The sequence below is a fragment of the Tachysurus fulvidraco genome, chromosome 9 (genome assembly GCF_022655615.1).
Source record: "Tachysurus fulvidraco isolate hzauxx_2018 chromosome 9, HZAU_PFXX_2.0, whole genome shotgun sequence".
NCBI lineage: Eukaryota > Metazoa > Chordata > Actinopteri > Siluriformes > Bagridae > Tachysurus > Tachysurus fulvidraco.
In genome coordinates this window covers 13,643,973-13,662,579 of record NC_062526.1, presented here as the reverse complement: position 1 = coordinate 13,662,579, position 18,607 = coordinate 13,643,973, and the positions used below count along the sequence as shown (strand labels likewise).

The window sequence follows — 18,607 nt, the reverse complement described above, 5'->3', positions numbered from 1 at the left end:
AGGCAGGCAGGCAGATTGTGGTAGTTTAATTTCATGGTGATTTGTAGTTTTTATTTCCAGCTGTGCTATGCTAAACTTACTTACTCATAGATCCTGACATACTAACAGTGTGCATGTATAAATGTGTACACTTAAGAACACCCACACAGAAGGGCCTAATGAAGGTTCACCTAAAGTATGGTTAATCTCAAAATGTTTCTTAAGATGAAAGTAACTTGTGGCAAAGCTGGATTCATACTCTATATTCACCCTGAATGTTTACAAGTCCAATATCAAAAGCATTTATATGGGGTCAGGAAAAAGGATTTCATTCACACACATCTTTTGAAGAGCATACTGTCATGACGCGGGGCAGGAAGCGGACCCAGATGCAGGATAGCAAAACAAAACAGGGTTTAATAATAAAGGGGACATGAAACATGACACAGACTGAAGACAAGACAGGACAACAGTAGATTCCGCCCTGCACAAGGCAACGCGACACAATTAAATACACAAGACAATCATGACACAATGAGGAGCAGGTGTGGTGACAGGAAGGAGCAGACGAAGGCGGGGCAGACACGTGACGAGAAACATAAACAAAACTGCACGTGGCCAAAGTCCGAGCTGAATCATGACAGAGCCCCCCCCAAGGCGCGGCTCCCGAAGCACAAAATCCCGACAAGGTCGGGGGGGGCGAGGCACACGGCGAAGGCAGGGGGGGCGAGGCACACAGTGAAGGCAGGTGGGGTGAGCGAGGCACACGGCGAAGGCAGGTGGGGGGAGCGAGGCACACGGTGAAGCAGGTGGGGGGAGCAAGGCACACGGCGAGGCAGGTGGGGGGAGCAAGGCACACGGCGAGGCAGGTGGGGGGAGCAAGGCACACGGCGGCGCAGCCAGCGGGGGCCGAGCGACGTCCACAGCCGAGCAGAGGGGCCGAATGACGTCCACAGCCGAGCAGAAGGGCCGAGCGACGTCCACAGCCGAGCAGAAGGGCCACGCGACTTCCATAGCCAAGCTGAAGGGCCGAGCGACATCCACAGCCGAGCTGAAGGGCCGAGTGACGTCTACTGCCGAGCTGAAGGGCCGAGCGACATCCACAGCCGAGCTGAAGTGCCGCGCATAACTCCCGACGCACCGCTGCCAGTCCCACCCCTCAGGAACCAGGAACAGGAAGGAAGGGAGGGAGAGCGGGGAAGAAGAAAATATATATATCCTCCACAGAACAGAAAATCCAAAAAATACGGGCCTGCAACACCCCCCACGAACAGGAAGTGGGGCGACGCCCTCCACGGGAACAAAACGTGAAGCGACGCCCCCCACCGGACAAATGCGGGGCGATGTCACAGGACAACGAAAAAACAAAACAAAACTCGGGCTGGCGACATGGCCCGCAACCCGGAAGTGAGGCGGCGCCCCCCGCGAAGAAACTGCATGCGGAGCGGCGTCCCTCACCGAAAAAATGCTGACCGATGTCACCAAACTCACAAAGTCCGGGGGAGAGAAAAAAAAACAAAACAAAACAAAAAAGCTCCCACAATCAGCCGGTCCAAGCTGCTATCCTGCTGGGTCCTGGTGCGGCGGAATCTTCTGTCATGACGCGGGGCAGGAAGCGGACCCAGACGCAGGATAGCAAAACAAAACAAGGTTTAATAACAAAGGGGACATGAAACATGACACAGACTGAAGACAAGACAGGACAACAGTAGATTCCGCCCTGCCCAAGCAACGCGACACAATTAAATACACAAGACAATCATGACACAATGAGGAGCAGGTGTGGTGACAGGAAGGAGCAGACGAAGGCGGGGCAGACACGTGACGAGAAACATAAACAAAACTGCACGTGGCCAAAGTCCGAGCTGAATTATGACACATACAGTGCATGGTATTTTATTTTATGTTATGTTTATATTGTATTTTGTAAAGATTTTTTATCTGCATTAATTTGGATGCATAATTATCTATACAGTGGTGAGAAAAAGTGTTGACCCCTTCCTGATTTTTAAATTTTTTGCACGTTTGTCAGACTTTAATGTTTCAGTTCATCAAACAAATTTAAATATTAGTCAAAGATAACATGCAGTTTTAAAATGAAGGTTTTTACTATTAAGAGAATACAAAATCCAAACCATTACACACAAATGGCGAAAACACAGAACAGTGGTGAACCTTCCCAGTAGTGGCCGGCCAACCAAAATTACCCCAAGAGCTCATCAACGACTCATGCAAGATGTCACAAAAGCCTCCATAACAACATCCAAAGAACTGCAGGCCTCACTTGCCTCAGTCAAGGTCCGTGTTCATGACTCCACCATAAGAAAGAGGCTGGGCAAAAATGGCCTGCATGGCAGAGTTCCAAGCAAAAAGAACATAAAGGCTCGTCTCAGTTTTGCCAGAAAACGTCTTGATGATCCTCAAGACTTTTGGGAAAATACTCTGTGGACTCATGAGACAAAAGTTGAACTTTTTGGAAGGTGTGTGTCTCATTACATCTGGCGTAAAAGTAACTCTGCATTTCAGAAAAAGAACATCATACGGTACCAGCTGTAAAATATGGTGGTGGTAGTGTGATTGTCTGGGGCTGTTTTGATGCTTCAGGATCTGGAAGAATTGCTGTGATAAATGGAACCATGAATTCTGCTGTCTACCAAAAAATCCTGAAGGACAGTGCGCAGCCATCAGTTTGTGACCTCAAGCTGAAGTGAACTGAAGGACAATGATACAAAACACAAGTCCACCTCTGAATGGCTGAAGAAAAAACAAAATTAAGAATTTGGAGTGGCCTAGTCAAAGTCCTGACCTGAATCTTATTGAGATGCTGTGGCATGACACAAAAAGGCAGTTCATGCTCGAAAACCCTCCAATGTGGCTGAATTACAACAATTCTGCAAAGATGATCGGACTAAAATAGCTCCACAGCGCTGTAACAGACTCATTGTAAGTTATCGCAACCAGTTATTAGGTTTAGGGGGCAAGCACTTTTTCATACAGGGCTGTAGGTTTGGCTTTTGTTTTCCTAAATAATAAAAACTTTCATTTAAAAACTGCATGTTGTGTTTACCTGTTATTTTTGACTAATATTCAAATTTGTTTGATGATCTGAAACATTAAAGTGTGACAAACATAACCTTTTTCCGAGGCCTACTTGTGCATGAATGTTATTGCTCATTATTTGAGATGCTTCTAAATCATGTTATCATGGTAGCTTCTTCCATTTGTACATGTATTGCTGTTCAGAGTTTGCTTTTACAGTAATTTTATCTGAGAGTGGCTATTTACATAAAATGCTAAAATATTGCATCACCTCTCCCATTCTCAAGATATTACTGAAGGAATAACATTTATCTGTCTAGGGGAAGTACATCCTCACATCCTGCCCCATCACTTATGCTGAAGAACAACTGCTGCACTTCTTTGGCCAGCTGCTGGGAATTGCCATTCGTGCAGATGTGCCTTTACCTCTGGATTTGCAGGGTTCCTTCTGGAAGGGTCTCGTTGGTGAAGACCTAGACCCAGAAACAGATCTACAGGAAGCAGACCTTCTCACCTACAACTATGCCAAGAAATTTGATAGTGTAAGACAAGTTCACTAAGAACAAAGCACATAAATAAAAATAATGAGAACCAGTTGTTTATGTCCAAACTATATAATGTAAACAACAGTGTCCGTGTAAGCAGACAACTGGAGTCCAGAGCATAACAGAGACACAGTGTTTAATTTTTCACCTGTGTATGGGTGGATTTAGTGCATTGATTAATAAAAATAATAATTTATATATATTATATATATTAATTTAAGAATAATTAATGGAAAATGTGACATCTTAATTTTTTTTCATCTCATTTTACAATGAAAGCTCACTGTGTCTCAACAGACAATTTAAAATCACAGACATTTTAAAATCAAATAATTAAGACAATCAAAGTCACTTCCACACCCACCTCCTGTTATAGGATGAAGAAATCAACACAGGCATTCAGACATGGAATTGAACTGATTACTGCCATAGTGCATGATTTGATAACTGATAACTTACTGAATGTACCATGTGTACCTAATCAGTGAGTGGTCATGATTTGCAGTAGTCATAAGATATTTAGTCAACTCATCAGTTATTGTTGATTGTTTCATTAATGTGCCTTGACATAGATTCTTTGTTTATGACTACAGTGACTTTGCTTGGCTGCCATGCTCTGAAAACTACATTCTGTTTCCTTAATATTGCAAGCACTCTTGCCAATATTATCACCCTGTACTTAAGTGTATTGGTACAGTATATACCTCAGCATAAGAAGAATAAGTCACAGTACTTTAACATTCATCTGATTACTCTTGACTTGCTTTTATTAGGTGATTGACAAGGCTGAGTTTGAAGCATTGTGCACAGAAATCTCGTCACAGAGCCACTTGGGTGAAAGCCCTGACTCACCTAGCCGGCCCTGTTGTACTTTCACCTATGTCACTATGACAGGCGAGGAGGTGGAACTGTGCGAGGACGGGCATAACCTCACTATCAGGTAGGGTTCAAAGGACATTGAGAAAAAGTGGGGGAGAAATGTATAATGTTATAATTTTTTCTCTGTTCTTTTCTTCTTTTTCAGATTTTTCTGAATTAGTGTTTTAACATTTTTTTTGTGTTTACAGTTGGGAGAACAAACACTTGTATGCTCAGGCAGTATGTGCCTTGCGACTGCGGGAACTGCAAAATAAGGAGCGTATGAGTGCTGTTCGTGCAGGCTTGGGCTCCATTATCCCTCTGCAACTTCTCACAATGCTCACCCCATTCGAGATGGAACTGCGTACCTGTGGCCTCACCTACATCAACTTGGAATTCCTTAAGGTAATAATATTTCCTGGTATGTGTTCCTAATTTAACCTTCTTACAGTACTTGCCTCTTTGAAGTACATATAAAAATAGTATGCATTCACTTTTTAAATGCACACATTTACTTTGGAGTTGGCTTATTGGCTTGACGTATTTTAAAAATTAAACATTTATATCATTACATTAAAAAAAGGCTAATATAACTGTCTGTAAAAAAAAACAGATATGAAAACTTTCCTTTAACACGACTTCAGGCTCATACAATGTATCAAGTTGGGCTTATGGAGACTGACCAGCACATTGAGTTCTTCTGGACAGCATTGGAGATGTTTACACAGGAAGAGCTCTGCAAGTTCATTAAGTTTGCCTGCAATCAGGAGCGGATTCCCTTCACTTGCCCCTGTAAAGATGGTGGGCCGGACACTGCTCATGTGCCTCCTTATCCCATGAAAATTGCACCACCAGATGGTGCATTGGGTATGTATGATATACAGCTTTTTGTTTTAAAGTAGGTTTGATTCTCAACACTGATTCTAATAATAGGGTAGATTTCTGCATATGCTTGGTCAGAAAATGTTATAAATACAGTATTTTACATCCTCACATACAAGAATAACTTGATGAATTATATTGTATAGATACAAATGTACATCTTTTTTGTCAGTCTGAGCAACCTGCAGCCACATCACGTTTTTGTGTTGTAGGTTCACCTGACAACCGTTACATTCGGGTAGAGACCTGTATGTTTATGGTGAAGCTGCCCCAGTATTCTTCTCTTGATGTGATGCTGGAAAAGTTACGTTATGCTATACACTATCGTGAGGACCCGCTGAGTGGCTAAAGACTCCAAAACACAAATATACACTCGCACAAATACCATAAGTTCTTGTTCACACCTACCTAGAAATTTTCATCTTGCCTTCAAAAAGAACAGTGTTTTGTTTTCTGGATTGCACTGAACTGAATTTCAGCATTTTTTGGTTGCTCCTTAGAGGAAACTACATGTTGTATCTAATGGTAATAATGCATTGTAATATGGAAAAGAGTAGGAAGCTGCACTTTTATTTTCCCAAGATTTTATATTGTTTACCTCCCTGCAATTTGTTGCTGTCATTGATTTTCAACACTCTTTTAACTGCATATATAAATATCATTTTGTCTTTCATTTCTGTTGTGCCCGTATGATTGCTGTCTTTAACAACAAGCAGATGTGCAATAAGATGCTTTAAGTGGTGGGACTGTAGACTTGGGATGGATGGGGGGCTCCCATTCTTTAGCATCCGGTCTTATGGGGGCTTTAACCCAAGCACTTCCCCTTTTATCATGCCTATGGTGACCAAGGTGTTCACATACATATTTAGAAGGATAAAGCAAATAGTTGTAAATTTCCTGCTTTATGGATATAAATTGTCATGCATAAAAATGAGTTTTAGCTTTTGTATCAAAACAATACATCTCCCCTACAACTAAAACTGGCCATGAATACAAAAGACACTAACAGCAAGGTGCTACTACTGCAGAATATTTGAAGTGTTATATATGCATATTGGAGAATTTTGATTTCAAGAAATACTATGTACTTAACTATAGTTAAGTCAAGACTGAATACATTTTTAATATTTGGGTGAATACAAGAATGAAATGTATCGAATGACTTCTAAAACAAATGTGCAGTTATCGTGAAATATTGCATGCATTCTCTATCTGTGGCTAATACATTATTTCTTTTCACCATGTATTTTTGGTTGTGAGGGGTGATTTTAGCATCACATTAAGCCTCTCACCCCATTCCTGCTTAAACAAGGTTCAGCTTCACAGCCCCATTCTGATAGGAAGAGCTCTGCATGGTAACATCAATTATACAGTTTTACTGAGTTTTGGGTCGACTTATCATTTTTGTTTATATGCTGGATTTGCACAAGAATTCAGTCACTATTATTATTATTATTACTATTATTATTATTATTATGGCTTTATTTGCCTTTTTGTTTACATTTATCATTTGAAAAAACAGTTTGTACAAGAATCAGTTCTGTTTTTTGAATCTTTTTAAAGTTAGAAATAGTGATTGAATGTTACTTAATTATAATCAAATGGAGTCTGTTGTTCTTTCTAATGCTTGTGTTTGCAGTGTTTTATTGTGCGTCTTCAATTGAGCCATTGTAACATTGATGCCTCTTAGAGAATGCTACCGAAGACCTCCCCCAAAATGTTCAAACTAGAGTTTAGACTCTGTTTATGCAGTACATTTTGGTGTGATTGCTGCTATTATGGATACTCCAAAATCGTTTCTCTTTACCTTTCAGACAGAGTATATTAATGTTTGTCAAAGGGCATCTACAGATGGAGAGTTAACAAAAGTGCTGTACCTTAACTTGATATTTATTACAATTATTTATGGTTGCATTAACATTTCTTTCTTACATCCACACATCTGGTATTTAATAGAATATAATGCAGATGTGTGACTTACAGTTAAATGATACTGATTTCATAATTTCTGTCACAGAATATAAATAAAATGGATTGATGTATATTGATGAATACTGTTTGTATGTAAATGTTGATTAAATGTATTGGATTATGCTTAGCAGTAAATATTAATCCACTGTCTGGGCAAAAAAGTCACACACAAACCACTCTTTCATAATTTGAGCCTGATGAACCCTGGCATTGACATCTTAGAAAGAGGCCATGCCATCTGGGAAGAAAAATCTATTGATGAAAAAGCCTGGCAGTCAGTATATTTAGGTAGTCAGCTGACCATACTTTTGGGCACATAACATAGCTGAACCCTAGACCTGACCAACTGCAGGAATCCCAGATCATAACCATGCCCCACAGTCTCATACATTATGCAATAGAAATGATGGGTGCATCACTTAATCAACCTTGCTTCTTACCCTTTAACAGGGTAAACCTGGACTCATCAGATCACATGACTTTTTCCATTGTGCAAATCTTTGTGCTCCCTAGCAAAGTGATGCATATTTTTTGATTAGCCTCACTTGCTCAAGGGCACCGCAGTCGTGGTATTGCCGGCCCGAAACTCAAACCCACAACCTTAGGGTTAGGACTCAAACTCTAAAAATTAGGCCATGACTTCCCCAATAAACATAATAACAGTTAATATTTTCTGAAATATTGTTAATCTTCATCACTAAAAAATTTAGGGAATATTAGCTGTGCATTATACCACTTTTCTACTAGCATGTTTTACAAAATATACTAGGCACAACAAAAGCCTTTGAAAACTGGAAAACAGTGATTAAAATTAGAAAACAGTTACCATTGTAGCTTTGAATGACAGCACATCTGTGGCATTAGGACATCACCAGTTTCTCACAATGCTCTGGTGTGATCTTGGACAACTCTTCTTCCAGTCTCATCCGCAAAGAAAGGAATTGCATGTTGCTGAAGAAGGATCTGATAAACATTTGCAGTCACCCTGCAGTATAGCTGTATAGCTAAAGCTCCGCTCCTGCTGCAGAAAACATCCCACAAACCATGATATTTTCCACCATATTGTGTGGTTCAGAGTTCATTTGTTTGGGTCCATTGGGAAACATTATGTTTGGTGTCAAACTGGGGAAAGATTGAACCCAAAGTGTGTAATAAATTCAGTTAAAGGGGAACAAGGAAGTGTTATGGTTTGAGGGATGCTTTCTCCAGCAGGAGTTGGACAGCTTATATAGCAATAAAGATGAACAATATTTCAGAAAAAATGTTTATAAATTGTTCTCTTATTTATCTCTTACACAGATAGATAGCAACTTTAACCTTAGCAGCTTTAAGAAAATTGCCCAAAACTTTGAAAAGACTGAAGTAACCACCCAACAAACATCTGAAATGAAAGAGGAACGAATCTGGTGATGTCAGTGAATCTCCAACCTATAAATGTGGTGATCTGCCACCAAAGGTGCTATTCTTAAGTTTGTAACATATCTAGATGTAAATTAATGGAAATGGAAATTAATGCTGATATTTCAAGCTATCATTGTTCCTCTTTCTGTGTTTAGTAAAAACAGATTTGGTCTTACAGTTCCAATAATGTTATCTACAATAGCAAAAGCCTATTGTAGCTAGGTACAGTAGATATATTGTGGTATACAAATGAAACTCACAAAAAGTTTAGTACAAAATATAGGCTATAAATAGGCTATCATTTTCATTTTAAATATATCAATAATCATGATCAGTCATCATCATATTTGTCGACTCATCACTTATGTATTACATTACTTTATTATTAGTAACAAGTTATTACACATTGCTATCATTAACATGCAAGAAGAAAAAAACCCAGCAAAACGGCATAAACTCATCTCAGTGCAATGTATATGTCATGTTATAGTCACCTTCCTACAGTATTTATGCACAGTACATAAATCCCTGTAGATACAGGTCAAATTCTTTAGATAATGTTAGTATTATCACTGTCAACATCAAATACAAAGTAACTGTACAGTAATACATTGCAGAATAATATTATTATTATTATTTTTTTAAAAAGGTTGATACAAAGGGTTTACTAAGGTTTACTAATCACTTCAGAAAACAATAAAATATATCATTTGACCAGAGGTCCCCAAACCTTTGCAAACAGGTATATGCTATGTATACAGAAAAATGAACAGAAACAAACATTATATTAGGCAGATAATCTCTAAAGCACAAACATTTCACCAAACATGGGAAAACTAGGAAAACATTTTCATCCCACACTGAAATATGTTTATAGGCAAGGACTTCGATACAACATAGATTTTAAAACACCTGCTTCTAACTATTCTTTAGGATGCTTGACTAACTTACATTTCTAAATTAGTAACCCTTACTTGACTCAAGCTAGACATTCTGGAATGAAAGGCAGCCCAAGCAGGTGTGCAAAATGTTTGCTGTATACTGTGGATGCCCTTGAGAACCCTCAGTGGCTGGGTTGGTTCTCTGCCCAAGATGCGAACCTGGCCGCAGTGGTGAGTGCTCAAGATGCTAGACCACCAGGGACACCAGTGCACAGTCTGAGATGTTTTTTTAAAGAGTATTAAAGAGAATTAAAGAGTGCCATGCAAACGTTGTAAAACCCTTAAAATTCATCTTATTCATCAGGGTTACAGATGAGAAAAACTGCTAGCAAAGACATGAAGCAGTTATTGCAGCAAAATGAGTAGCAGTACTGGTCCAAGAGGCTGAATATTAATGCATTACAGATAATATGCAATACTGGATGCTAATGCAGCATTTTTTTTAGTTTAAATCTTTTTCTAGATCTGCTAACAAATTGTGAATTTTTACTTTAAGAGCATATTGGTTTAAAAAAAAAAAAAAAAAAAGCACCACTCTGGTTATTATAGAAATATAATAATATTGTACTACTAAATAAAAATTTTGATACAAAATTCAAATTTAGGTTGTTCATTAAGTTACATTAAAAAAAAGGACTTTGTTGCCTTGGACGTGTCCTTGTCTAGCCAATCATTCCCAATTGTTTCTTCAGTCTTTGCAATTGCTCTATGCTAATGTTGTTGCCACCACACACAACCACCACTACAGGCCCCAACTCCTGAGACAATTTATTCTCTGTCTGCAGACGCTTAATGATATTGCAGTAGATAGCTGCAAGAGCAGCACCACAAGCAGGTTCAACCAGAATTTTTTCATCATCTGCAAGTATAAAGCAAGGGTCAGTAAGGAGTGGTATGTGCTTCAGAAATTATGCATGCAATTAAAAAAATCTCATTATCAAGTTACTAACCAATGAAACGCTCAGCTGCCCAAACAGCTTCCTGATCTGTGACCAGCTCTGAGTAAACAGGGTGCTCACTCACAAGCTTCATTGTTTGAGATGATACTCGTGTAAGGCCCAGTGTGGTAGCAACACTAAGGACAAAAGCAGATCTGAAATATTCAAATCACAGTCCACAAAATGCTGCATCCAAATCAATATGTTGTGATGTCATATACCCATACCTAGTGATGGAGGGCAGTGTAACCAGCTCTCCTGCCTTCATGGCTGCATTGAGGCTGTGAGCACCCACTGTTTCCATAGCAATGATGGGTACATCCTCCCATCCAGCACGGCGGAGACCTTCCACAACTCCATTCAAGAGGCCACCACCTCCCACAGACAAAACTACTGCTCCTGGCTTCCCATCCAGCTGGGACTCCAGTTCCTTTACCAGAGTGGTATGACCTTCCCTGAAAACACAATTCTGTGTAATCCACCATTGCAGATGTGGTCGGTTTGTAAATTAGCATTTGTTTTTCAGACTTATATAAAACTGCGCAAATGTACAAGTTATTCAAATGTATAGTACTGCCCAGAGGTTTTAGAGATATGTGAAACAATGCTGTATAGTAAAAATGTTTTCAAAAATATATATTTTACTTACTTATTTTTATCAATTTACAAAATGCAAAGTGAGCGAACAGAAAATAAAATCTAAATCAAATCAATATTATGTAGGTCTACCGTTTGGCTTCAAACCAAGATTAATTCTTACACTTTACAAAAGTCATTGATTTTGTAGGATCAGATTGAGATATATGATTAACTAATTATATCAAGCACGTGCTAATGATCATCAATTTCATATGTATGCAGACCTGTGTCTTTTGCACAGTACACATTACTTGTAGCATATTCATCATTAAGGTGTTTAATTGATGCTGAATGATAATTCGGGATAATGCTGGCAAACAGAAATCCTAAATTGTACAAATATAATACAAATATTGCTACTATGTATTATTATTATTATTATTATTATTATTATTATTATTATTATTATTATTGTTGTTGTTGTAAAATAAATAGTATAAAACTATACAGATTATTGAATTATTGAATATACAACTATACAGATTATTGAATTTGTTTAAGCAAATGTTTTTTCACAAATAGTAATACAAAACAACTTGTATTTAGCCACATGCAATCAAATATAGAATGGACATTAATACCACACTTTCAAAGTGTTTCTCTTTAACCATATTTATCAGCTGTCTTGTTTTTCTTAAACATCTTGACTTTTGTAACATTTGTCTTTTCTGCATGGAAATTCTAAATAGTAGTGTGTCGATTGTGGAGTATAACATATAGCATTTGCAAATGTGTAAATGCTTCTCACCAAATAAGGGGATCATCATAGGGAGAGATGAATACCCAGTCAGGGTTGTTAGACACAAGCTGCTGGCCAAATTCAAGGCTCTCATTCAGTGACTATGAACAGGAGAAGAAAAAAAAATTCAGTGACCTATGCAGGGCCTATAATATCTCAATTGCTTGAAAGTTTGTGAACCCTTTAAGAATTTCTATATTTCTACATAAATATGACCCAAAACATCAGATTTTTACACAAGTCTTATAAGAAAACAAAGTCAACACAATCAAACAAATCATTAAAAAAAAAATAAATGCATCCTCATTTAATTATTGAGAAAAATCATCCAGCATTACATATCTGTGACTAGTTCTCAAAATATGTGAACCTTTGTTTTCAGTATCTATAGTAAGCCTTTGTGCAGCAAAAACTGTAGAAGAAGAGCTTCAACACTTGTAAACTGCTTGCTTCAGGTCCTTAAACATTTCTTTTGGACTGAGGTCTGACTTTGACATGGCCATTCCAAAACATTATGTTTGTTCCCCTTTAATCTTTATTTGGTAGATAGACTTGGGTGCTTGTGTTTGTTGTCTTGGTGTATGACTCATTTGTGTGTGCACGCTTCCTGTGAACACTTTCAGGAATGTTCATGAATATTATAAATATCACCTTACTCACTTTTCCATGAATGATGACATCAGCACCTTCATCAGAAAGTCTCTGCACAGTGGCTGAAGGGGTAATACTGGGTACCACTATGGTGGCAGGCAGTCCCAACTTCCGTGCGGAATAGGCAGCAGCCATGCCAGCATTGCCTCCTAGTATGCAAAAAACGTGTTTCAGAATGAAAGTAAACAGTTTTATTTGAAAACAGTAAAGCTTGGCTTGTGTGATATACAGTATCCACTTAGACTGTTCTTGGCCTCAGTAGCTCATATTTCATTCATTAATGTGACACTAAAATATAGTAAGTGACCAGGTGACACAGTTGTGTTTTTTGAGAGTTGTACCCAGCCTATTGAGTCCCCTGGGATAGGCTCCAGGTTCCTCATGAGCCTATGTAGGTTAAGCATTATGTTCTACATATTAGGAGTAGTAATTTAAGTAGTAATTTAAAACTGCAGAGTACAGAGACAAATATTTTTAATTATCCCAAACATTGTGGAGGGCACTTTATATAAATAGTTCACTAGTACACAATAAAATCTGAAACTACCTTATCTTAAATAACATTCGATACTTCCCAGTCTAAATTACTCCAATGATTCTTTAGTACCTAACACTATTAATACATGTAAAAACCATCAATGCATTTATGTGGGTTTCATGAGTACAGGTAGCTACATGAATTGAATTACCTGTATGAATTAATTTAAAGTGAATCATATTGCTTTCTAAATGTGTGTAATGTGTTAATCGTGACAATTTTTCAGTGCCAGTGAATGTTATTTTTGTTCTCAAATTGTTATTTGATACTGAACACACCCCCTTGTATGATGTCACATGAATTATGTCATGGTATTTCTAACAAGTAGTTCCACAGCAAGGGCTCAGTCATGCAAGTTTTAAATTTCAGGCCAGAAATTAAATGTATCATAGTTCATTGTGCAATTATTCTAGAGTCAGTTCACTTAATGATGACATTGCCTAGGGCATAACAAATCAGCCCATAGACGGTATAGAAAAAATATACAACACAGTGCAAAATGATTAGCTTCTGTTTACACAATATGGCCAAAATTATCTACACGGTGATCCTAATTATTGAGATCAGTTGGTTAAGCTACACCCAATACTCCACTCATTCAAGTCAATTTGACTTTATTTAGATATAGGGCTTTTTTTCTCAAAGCACCTACAAAATTAGATTCAAATGACTCTGAATTCATTTCACCCAAGTGGGGAAGAACATATATTAGCAATTCAATAAATGCAAATTTTAATAAACTCCTCATTTACAACAGTGTACAGTTTGAATTTTGATGAAATACTAAATATGTGTTTTAGGTATCCAAATCAGTCAAATTTCCTATTGATTTGCTTGCAATTGTGGGGAAGATGGCCCACTGATATTTCACAGAATATATGCACCTGATGCATAAAATGGGAAACATTAATAGCGTTCCAAAATATCGAAAATGTAAATATTTATTTATTTATTATTATATTATTATCCATCTTTTAATTCTATTTTAGGGGGGCACGGTGGCTTAGTGGGTAGCACGTTCGCCTCACACCGCCAGGGTCGGGGTTCGATTCCCGCCTTGTGTGTGCGGAGTTTGCATGTTCTCCCCGTGCCTCGGGGGTTTCCTCCCCCGGTCCAAAGACATGCATGGTAGGTTGATTGGCATCTCTGGAAAATTGTCCGTAGTGTGTGATTGCGTGAGTGAATGAGAGTGTGTGTGTGCCCTGCGATGGGTTGGCACTCCGTCCATCCTGCCTTGATGCCCGATGACGCCTGAGATAGGCACAGGCTCCCCGTGACCCGAGAAGTTCGGATATAGCGGTAGAAAATGAATGAATAATTCTATTTTTTTGTTCATATGGTACGACCCACCCTCTCAGAGTGTGCGACACACAAAAACACAGTGCCCTGATAAACTTGGATTTGCAAACATAACAATGCTGATAACGGGCCTTGTTATTGATAATTATGTTTATGATAATTTAATGTTTTTAAAATTAATAAAAATATATGATAATGTTTTATATATACTGAAAACAATTGGTTGTTACAATACAGCCTGATTGGATGAATTTAGATTTGTCAACTAATTCAAGTACAAGGCCTGGGAGCATTATGAAAACACTCACCTTTGCAGTCCAGATGTACAGAAAACTTTAAGATAATAAAAAATAATAATATTTAAGACCTTTTAGACTTTGGTGACCACTTTTTGGTGCGCTATCACTCTTCACTCACAACTAACAGGTTTGTTCCAAAACTAGCTGGTTTTCAAGGTTTATGGTGCAGACTTGTTCACTAATGACACATGCTCTGAATGGGTGAAGTCAATTATTTTATTAACGAAACTCTTTAAAAAAGTACAAAAATATTTATATATGTATTTAACATTTATATTTACATTTATATTTACCAGTCATGTTTAACATGTAATTTGAATATTTACACTAAAACTTAACACACACACATACACACACACACCCCCACTCTATAGACTGCATTAGATAGAGCACATTAATATAAAGCTAAATAATAATAGCAAATAATAATTTTGCCAAATAAGATTGGTAAAGCAGTTTGGTAAATCTGGCACAGTAGACAATAAGGAGCTGGTTCTTGAATTGGCTTTAATGTGTTATGCATTGTATGCTACTTTCATACTCATGTTTTGATGTAAGAAGCAGTGTTTGGTTTTTCACTCACCTGAGCAACAGACAAATCGAGTACAGCCAGTTTCTGCCCACTATAAGCAAAAACATGAGTCATGTCACTGGTCCGTTTCATTTAACATTAAGTTATGAATAATTTTTTATTTTACGATCCTCTGTTTTTAACAAATCTAAATTCAAATTGATGTTAGTGAACATTTTAGCAAAATTGACCCCCTCTTTATATTCATTAACAAGTAGGACACTTATAGTAGGTGGGGATTTCTCTTTAGCCCAGGTGTTATTCTGTGGCAAAATCAAAGCACAGTCATTGATGCAAAATCCGAAATAACATGCAAATTAGGGATGAAAAATATTCCAACATTGTTGCATGAGTGACTTACCATTTTACACAAGTGACCGATGCCTCGGATTTTAAACGAGCCTGTAGGCTGACATGAATCCAACTTCAGGTATACAACTGTACCTGCTCCCTGAGAGAGGGACACACTCTCTCTAAGTGGGGAGACGATGTGAAGCGGATGCGCACTCTTCATAGTCTGATCTTCACCACTGACCTTTCACCTAAGATTGAAAAGGTAGGACATGGTATAATTTTAGTTGATAGTTCCTGAATCGGTTAACACTAACATGCTATCGTTGCTGTTTGAATTGAATTTACATCGAGTCATGGGCGTAAATCCCGGGGGGACGGAGGGGACATGACCCCAGGGTTTTGTCGTCGTCGTCGTGTCCCCCCCAATCCGAGGGACCCCCCCCCCCCCAAAAAAAAAAAAAAAAAAAAAATGTCACTCTCTATTGTGAAAAATATATGTATGTACACCTAAATAATTGTGTAAGTAGAAAAAAAAACCAACGGAAAAATGCATTTAGAAACAGTTGAGTTCCCCTTCCTCTTCCTCACAGTGGTTTGACCCACTGCCTGCTTTCCCAGTTCATCTCACTTACTCTGCACACACGAGTCAGGTGTGTGGCTGCGGCTCAGTTAATGTTGAACTCCATTAAGTAGGGTATTTTATTCACTTTAAATAAAGCGATTCTCTTTAATGTAGTTGATGCAGACTCATTCATAAACTAGTTGCGGCAAAAATGTTGATTACCGATGTAATTTTCCATGAATCTGCTATATTAGCGATTAATATCTTACTTATCCAGTTAACGTTAGCTTGTTTACAATAGCTTGTTGCATAGTGCACTGTAACTAACACGCCAAAGCCGTTTTCTTGTTTTTATACACAGAGCAGTTACTGTAAATTAATTATTTAATAATCGATTTTGTTACAAAACATTACTTATTTTATATATATTTTTCACAATAACATACATGTTTATATTTTATTGTATGTTGATGGCTTAACTGAAAACAACACAATCAATGCAATAAATAGTTTTGAAGAAAAATCTGCTTTGTCACTGAACCTGAGAAAAACTTTGAAAATAACCATAATGACGCAGTCTCCATGCTACAATAATAATGATAAAAGCAAAGTTTTTCACTGTGGGGACATATCTTTATAAGTACAATTAGACTGTATTATTTATGTTCCCCTTCAAAAATTGCTCATGAGAAATTTTATATTTATTCCCCCCCCGTTACATGAAATTTACGCCCATGCATCGAGTTAATTGTGTTGTGAAAAAATGTCAAACATTTTTTCTTTAAAAACGTAAATGATGAAAACTTTAGATCTGATAGCTATTTAATAATCATTGAATGACAAATCTGCAATTCTGTTCAACGGTATAAGTTGATTTATAAAAAGAAAATTAATAAGAATTATAAAAAAAAAAAAAGAGGATCTTACCTTCAGAAAATAAAACGTGCGGCGTCCTAGTTGTTTTGTTTCTGTTCTCTGTCAAGTCTGTCGTTTTAAAGTCGTCCTTATTTTAAATGACAGAATTTATGGTTGACGAGAACCAATCACAAGGCTCCCTTCCTAACACACCTCTGTGCTGTTGCCCCGCCTGCTCGTTCAACGTCGGTGAAGACAACTCTTGACGCAGGACTATTAGAAATGTCATGCTCTATTTTAACAGTAAAAGGTTGCCTTATTACTTTTTAATATTAACCATTAAAAATAAGGCACACCACTCAATAGTGCAATTTTAAATAGTCTTAATAGCCTACACATACTAATAGTCATTTTAATTGGAAATAATCTCTAAAATATTGTTTCCATATTTAATCAGAAGTATTTTCATCGCAATCGGTCACATATTCTGGAGAGACTGTCACATAATCTCTGTTCATATATTTTATTTAATAAAGAATAGTACGCAGTCTCTATTAGTATCCAGAACCCAAGGCATTACCATAAGTGACGATTCTATTTTAACTCAGCGCTTCCAAAAGGGGGTGAACGCTGCACTGCGGTCTAAACCCGTCAGTGCGACCTGGTGGCGGCTGAATCCTGACTGATCCGGCTTACAACCGACCGAAAGTCTCTTCTAGTCATTTTACATTCACTGGTTTTGGACTTAAAACCAGTTTCACTGATATCTCAATTGCTGCATAATTTCAAACTTTTGAATTTATTTACTTACTTTTAAGAAATGCTTTAGGAATTTGCTTGTTCGATAAAATAATGTTTTGGTGGTAAAAAATAAAGTACTATAAGCAGTGGGCTATAGCGAATAACTAAACCCTGGTGCATTTCATATTTCCTTTAATATTTAAATTTAAACTTTGTAAAAATATTGTAAAACCTGTGTCCTATCCAGATTTAAACCTAACAACAATTTATTCATTAATTTCTCTTCAGTAACTGTTGTATCTGAATGTGACTCCTTTTGTCACAAGGCAGAATAAGGGTACATAGGGTGAAAGGACCGTCGTCTTTAAATGTGGATCAGGAAGCTCTGAAACAAGCAAGGGACATGGTGAACCATTACTTTTCATAATTCATTAATTCATTTTCTACTGCTTGTCCGAACTTCTCGAGTCACGGGAGCCTGTGCCTATCTCAGGCGTCATTGAGCATCGAGGCAGGATACACCCTGGACAGAGTGCCAACCAATCGCAGGGCACACACATCTCATTCACTCACAGACTACGGACAATTTTCCAGAGTTGCCAATCAATCTACCATGCATGTCTTTGGACCAGGGGAGGAAACCGGAGTACCTGGAGGAAATCCCAGAGGCATGGTGAGAACATGCAAACCACACACACAAGGCAGAGGTGGGAATTGAACATCCAACCTTGGAGGTGTGAGGCAAACATGCTAACCACTAAGCCACTGTGCCCCCTACTTTTTATCATGCCAAACAAAAAATTATTTCATAAATGATCATCTTTAGTACAGAAAAAATACTCTACTAATGTCCAATCACAAATGT

At 37.9% G+C, this 18,607-nt stretch overlaps 2 protein-coding genes across 8 annotated transcripts in view; one reads left to right on the top strand and one right to left on the bottom strand.

Moving 5' to 3' along the window:
• The window catches only part of LOC113642271 (probable E3 ubiquitin-protein ligase HECTD4), a 111,453-nt gene extending 104,098 nt beyond the window's left edge, over positions 1 to 7,355 (top strand). For all 6 annotated transcript variants that reach the window (XM_047818034.1, XM_047818032.1, XM_027145609.2 and 3 more), the window contains 5 exons: positions 3,339 to 3,560; positions 4,337 to 4,503; positions 4,631 to 4,826; positions 5,066 to 5,288; positions 5,516 to 7,355. In XM_047818034.1, coding sequence (XP_047673990.1) covers positions 3,339 to 3,560; positions 4,337 to 4,503; positions 4,631 to 4,826; positions 5,066 to 5,288; positions 5,516 to 5,652 — 945 coding nt within the window. In that variant the 3' untranslated portion in view covers positions 5,653 to 7,355. The remainder of the gene's footprint in view (positions 1 to 3,338; positions 3,561 to 4,336; positions 4,504 to 4,630; positions 4,827 to 5,065; positions 5,289 to 5,515) is intronic.
• A 1,664-nt stretch (positions 7,356 to 9,019) lies between these two features.
• On the bottom strand, positions 9,020 to 17,368 carry LOC113642266 (L-serine dehydratase/L-threonine deaminase). Of its 2 annotated transcripts, none has more exons than XM_027145596.2 (8): positions 17,074 to 17,368; positions 15,652 to 15,832; positions 15,303 to 15,342; positions 12,593 to 12,732; positions 11,942 to 12,033; positions 10,782 to 11,009; positions 10,567 to 10,691; positions 9,020 to 10,475 (listed from the first exon to the last, which is right to left on the bottom strand). In XM_027145596.2, the coding sequence occupies exons 2-8, from the start codon at positions 15,802 to 15,804 to the stop codon at positions 10,279 to 10,281; spliced, it is 975 nt and encodes a 324-aa protein (XP_027001397.1). In that variant the 5' UTR covers positions 15,805 to 15,832; positions 17,074 to 17,368; the 3' UTR covers positions 9,020 to 10,278. The 2 variants fall into 2 exon arrangements, with proteins under 2 accessions (XP_027001397.1, XP_047673992.1); XM_047818036.1 differs by lacking the exon at positions 17,074 to 17,368 and adding an exon at positions 15,930 to 16,016.
• Positions 17,369 to 18,607: the final 1,239 nt, after the last annotated feature.